The 5,916-nt window shown below is 32.8% G+C and overlaps 1 protein-coding gene across 1 annotated transcript in view; it reads left to right on the forward strand.

Moving 5' to 3' along the window:
• LOC137659676 (uncharacterized) overlaps positions 1-5,916 on the forward strand; it is a 283,127-nt gene that overhangs the window by 235,568 nt on the left and 41,643 nt on the right. The window contains 1 exon segment of the mRNA XM_068394501.1: positions 4,260-4,335. Within this exon segment, the coding sequence (XP_068250602.1) occupies positions 4,260-4,335 (76 nt within the window).

The raw sequence follows: 5,916 nt of genomic DNA on the forward strand, positions 1-5,916 counted from the left end.
TGTCTTCAAGGGAATTTTAGGCATAGTGGTCTATTAAATTCTTCTCTTTGACAAATTTGCCACTATTTTTTTTTTTTTTGGTGGAATTTATAACGAAAGTTTTTCTTGCATTCAGTGTATTTTACCTCCGCCAATGAAGTTAGGTGGAAGTTATGTTTTCGCCGTTGTTTGATTGTTCATTTGTTTATTTGTGAACAGTTGGTCTTTTTGTTTGTTTGCAAAAAGCTTCCCGGCCGCAATTTTACTCAGAGTAGTGAAAATTTCAGGGATTAATTGATATGTTGAGAAGCGGAAGTGATTCATTTTTTAAATTCTTAGGTCAAAGGTCAAGGTCAAGGTCGAGCATAAGGTCGTTTGTGTGTGAACAACTTCATGGCCACAATTTTACTCGTGGAGTAGTGAAACTTTCAGGGATTAATTATGTTGAGACGTGGAAGTGATTCAGTTTTGAAAGTCATAGATCAAAGGTCAAGGTCGAGCAAAAGTTTTTTTTTTTTTTTTTTTTTTTTTTTTATGAACAACTTCATGGCCACAATTTTACTCATAAAGTGTGAAACTTTCAAGAATTAATTATGTTGAGACGTGGAATGGATTCAATTTTGAAAGTCGTAGATCAAAGGTCAAGGTCGAGCAAAAGTTTTTTTTTTTTTTTTTTATGAACAACTTCATGGCCACAATTTTACTCATAAAGTGTGAAACTTTCAAGAATTAATTATGTTGAGACGTGGAATGGATTCAATTTTGAAAGTCAATAGATCAAAGGTCAAGGTCGAGCAAAAGTTTTTTTTTTTTTTTTTATGAACAACTTCATGGCCACAATTTTACTCATAAAGTGTGAAACTTTCAAGAATTAATTATGTTGAGACGTGGAATGGATTCAATTTTGAAAGTCATAGATCAAAGGTCAAGGTCGAGCAAAAGTTTTTTTTTTTTTTTTGTTTAAACAACTTCATGGCCACAATTTTACTCATAAAGTGTGAAACTTTCAAGAATTAATTATGTTGAGACGTGGAATGGATTCAATTTTGAAAGTCGTAGATCAAAGGTCAAGGTCGAGCAAAAGTTTTTTTTTTTTTTTTTTTTTTTTTTTTATGAACAACTTCATGGCCACAATTTTACTCATAAAGTGTGAAACTTTCAAGAATTAATTATGTTGAGACGTGGAATGGATTCAATTTTGAAAGTCGTAGATCAAAGGTCAAGGTCGAGCAAAAGTTTTTTTTTTTTTTTTTTATGAACAACTTCATGGCCACAATTTTACTCATAAAGTGTGAAACTTTCAAGAATTAATTATGTTGAGACGTGGAATGGATTCAATTTTGAAAGTCATAGATCAAAGGTCAAGGTCGAGCAAAAGTTTTTTTTTTTTTTTTTGTTTAAACAACTTCATGGCCACAATTTTACTCATAAAGTGTGAAACTTTCAAGAATTAATTATGTTGAGACGTGGAATGGATTCAATTTTGAAAGTCATAGATCAAAGGTCAAGGTCGAGCAAAAGTTTTTTTTTTTTTTTTTTATGAACAACTTCATGGCCACAATTTTACTCATAAAGTGTGAAGCTTTCAAGAATTAATTATGTTGAGACGTGGAATGGATTCAATTTTGAAAGTCATAGATCAAAGGTCAAGGTCGAGCAAAAGTTTTTTTTTTTTTTTTATGAACAACTTCATGGCCACAATTTTACTCATAAAGTGTGAAACTTTCAAGAATTAATTATGTTGAGACGTGGAATGGATTCAATTTTGAAAGTCGTAGATCAAAGGTCAAGGTCGAGCAAAAGTTTTTTTTTTTTTTGTTTATGAACAACTTCATGGCCACAATTTTACTCATAAAGTGTGAAACTTTCAAGAATTAATTATGTTGAGACGTGGAATGGATTCAATTTTGAAAGTCATAGATCAAAGGTCAAGGTCGAGCAAAAGTTTTTTTTTTTTTTTTATGAACAACTTCATGGCACAATTTTACTCATAAAGTGTGAAACTTTCAAGAATTAATTATGTTGAGACGTGGAATGGATTCAATTTGAAAGTCGTAGATCAAAGGTCAAGGTCGAGCAAAAGTTTTTTTTTTTTTTTTGTTTATGAACAACTTCATGGCCACAATTTTACTCATAAAGTGTGAAACTTTCAAGAATTAATTATGTTGAGACGTGGGAATGGATTCAATTATGAAAGTCGTATATCAAAGGTCAAGGTTGAGCAAAAGGTCGTTTGTGTATGAACAACTTCCTGGCCACAATTTTACTCATGGAGCAGTGAAACTTTCAGGGATTAGTTATGATGTTTCGACCCAGATTTGATTCATTTTTTAAAGTCATAGATCAAAGGTCAAGGTGAAGCTTGAGCTAAAGGTGAGAAATAAAGCTGCCGTGGTGGAGGTCTGCGCTCTGCTGAGTTCCCCTCTAGTTTTGCATTGTTATAGTCTTTTTGAGGATTTTATTTTTATATATTTTTTGAAGTTTTTTTTAATAATTTTTTCCTCGATTTTTATCGGTAGTGCTGTTAAACCTGTTTTATTCCAAAATTTTTCATTTGCATTTATAGAATATCAATTTATTTTTTTTTTTTTTTTTTTGGTGGAATTTGTAATGAAAGCCTTTTTTCCTTCAGTGGTTTTTCACAATTGTTTTAGTGTTTTAGGGGTTTTCTTAATTAGCTTGGTGTAATTTTATCGATAGTAACGTTTATCTTGGTTTAATGAAAATTTATTGCTGCTTTTTTCTGTATATATATTTCTTTTTCGGGGAATTTGTAACGAATGTTTTTGTGTTTTTTTTTTTTTTTATTCGGTGTTTTTTAAGGATTTCATTTGTCTTTCACGGAATTTTTCATTGTTTTTTCATTACTTTATCGATGGTAATGTTTGAACTGGTTTAGTGAAAATTTTCCACTCTCTTTTTCCGGAAATCTCTCTCTCTCTCTCTCTCTCTCTCTCTCTCTCTCTCTCTCTCTCTCTCTCTCTCTCTCGCGGTGGAATCTGTAACTAGACCTCAAGTGGCTTTTCAATAGATGTTTTTAAGATAAAATTGTCTTTTGATTATTTTTGTCTTTTACGAATATCTTTATCCAGTTTGCCTTTGTTTTTATGGATGATGTTTTATTTTTTTGTATTGCGAATGTTCCAACTGTTAAAAATACGTAAGCAAAGGAAAGGAGGGGAGAAGAAATAACTGAAAAAGAGCAGTAAAAGAGGGAATAGAGAAATACACAATATATTTAGACATAGGTAAATCGGGCTCTTTCTAGTGTTGCTCAAACGGGTTTTTTCCAGTTTCAGGATTTTTTGCAATGAGAAAATGACACTTGGTGAGGGAAATAAAGTAATTATCTTCTTTTAGAATTACTGAAAATCAAATTAGCGAATGTAAATCTATAACATGATATCAATCCTTTTTGTGTTAAGATCTAATATATATTCCAAATAAAAAAAATTGTGATAAGTAAAAAAATACATAGATCAGTTAATGAAATATTTGAAGTTTATTAATGATTTCTATATCGTCATGATTTCAATCTTCCTTTTTTTTTTTTTGTCAAGAATAAATGCATATTTACCCCACTACCCCCCTACCCCCCCCTACCCCCCCCCCCCCCCAAAAAAAAAAGGAGATGTAGAAAACACAAAGATCAGTACATAAAATATTTGGATTTTATTAATGATTCCAATATCGTCATGATTTTCAATCTTCCTTTTTTTTGTATGTCAAAAACAAATGCATATTCAACCGCCCCACGGGCCCCCCCCCCCCCCCCCCCCCCCATAAATATGTAGAAAACACAAAGATCAGTGCATAAAATATTTGGATTTTGTGAATGATTCCTATATGTTCATGATTTCAATCTTCCTTTTTTTTTGTATGTCAAGAATAAATGCATATTTACCCCACCCACCCCTACCCCCCACCCCCAAAAAATATATGTAGAAAACACAAAGATCAGTACATAAATTATTTGGATTTTGTGAATGAATCAAATTTCGTCATTGATGTTAATCTTCCTTTTTGTAAGTCAAGAATAAATGCATATTTACCCCCACCCCAAAAAAAAAATATATGTAGAAAACACACAGATCAGTACATAAAACGTTTGGATTTTGTGAATGAATCAAATTTCGTCATAATGTCAATCTTCCTTTTTTTATGTCAAAAAGAATATATGTAGAAAACACATAGATCAGTACATAAAACGTTTGGATTTCGTGAATCGTTCCCACCCTTTTTTCACAAACTGTCATTTCCCTGATCTCTGTTTATTTTAGGGCTGAATGTGCCAGGGCCAGAGAAACGGACGAGGAAGACCCCAAAGCACCCCGCGGGCTGACGCACTTCGGCAAAGTAAGTATTTTCTGTAGTCCAACTACAAAGGGTGGGATGAGGCAGCGTGCTACGTGTTTTCGTGAAACTGGTCAGCCTTGTGGGTAATAACACTCGGAAGTATGAAAGTAAACGATATAAATGACAATGAACTATGGCCATTTTTTAGTGAGGCAGATTTACACGGACTTGCAGGGGTGCCCTTTTAGCTCGGAAAAGCTTCCTGCTCGCGAATTGGTTGGACAAGATCATTCTAACCAATCAGATAGTAGAAAACTTTTTCGAGCTAAAAGAGCACCGCTGCGAGTCAGTGCAAATGTGCCTCATTAAAAAAAATGAGTATAGTACAAGAGATTATGGCAGCATCTCTTATCAGAGACAAAGTATTTTGTATATTCCAACTACAAAGGGTGGGACGTTGCGGCGTTGCCACGTGTTCTGGGAATCGGGCTAGTCTTGTAGGTAATTCCACTCGGACGTCAAATGACAATGAATTGGTATAACAGAATACGGTAACACCTTCTAACAAAAACTCGTTTTTTAGCTAATGTACTGGTGGTGGTTTATCAAATATTTCGGTAACTACCCAATAGCCATTAAATGTTGGGATTATTATTATTATTATTATTATTATTACTACTACTACTACTACCCTGCTAAGCTACAGCCCTAGTTGGAAAAGCAGGATGCTATAAGCCCAGGGGCTCCAACAGGGAAAATAGCCCAGTGAGGAAAGGAAAAAAGAAAAAATTAAACATTTTAAGAAGAAAAACATTAGAATTAACGTCTATATAAACTATGAAAACTTTAACAAAACAAGAGGAAGAGAAATAAGATAGGACAGTGTGACCAAGTGTACCCTCAAGCAAGAGAACTCTAATCCACGAGAGTGGAAGACCATGGTACAGAGGCTTTAGCACTACCCAGGACTTGTTGACCAACCCTCACTTTATAAAGTATAGATAATTTTTCTGTCATTTTTTGGCATTGGTCTGTGTGCAAAAGTCATTTCTGCAAACAGTAAAATAAAAGGTATACCTTGGTATAGTATTTTTGGTGATAGCCGTTCAATAATGACAGTTGTTTGTAGATACGTGCATTTGTTACCTATCATTTGAAGAGACTAACCCGTAGGTAAATAATCTATCACGAATGCATTTTATTATATTGTAAGTTTCATAGAAAGTCTTAAAATCATAATTATTAACATTTCTCCTTGTATATTTTCGTATTTTTCATTTTTAGAAATTAATCAAAATATTTTACCTTATGGAATAGAGAATTACCATTTAAACTCTTTATTTATATTTAAATAAAAGAAAATTCAAGAAATTATTGATATAGATGGGAAATTCTCATAATATTTGCATAAAATTTAACTTTTTTTAAGCTTTTACCTGGATTCGTCAAAAGGGTAAATTTCTCATATATTCATGGAATAATTAATTTCTTATTATTTTTTCTTTCAATTTTCCAAAGGTGAATTATTATCTCCATTGGGATTCTCTTATCTTTCTTAAGTGTTTTACGTCATCTCTCTCTTTCTCTTTCTCTCTCTCTCTCTCTCTCTCTCTCTCTCTCTCTCTCTCTCTCTCTCTCTCT

Source organism: Palaemon carinicauda, chromosome 20 (genome assembly GCF_036898095.1).
Source record: "Palaemon carinicauda isolate YSFRI2023 chromosome 20, ASM3689809v2, whole genome shotgun sequence".
NCBI classification, from domain to species: Eukaryota; Metazoa; Arthropoda; class Malacostraca; order Decapoda; family Palaemonidae; genus Palaemon; species Palaemon carinicauda.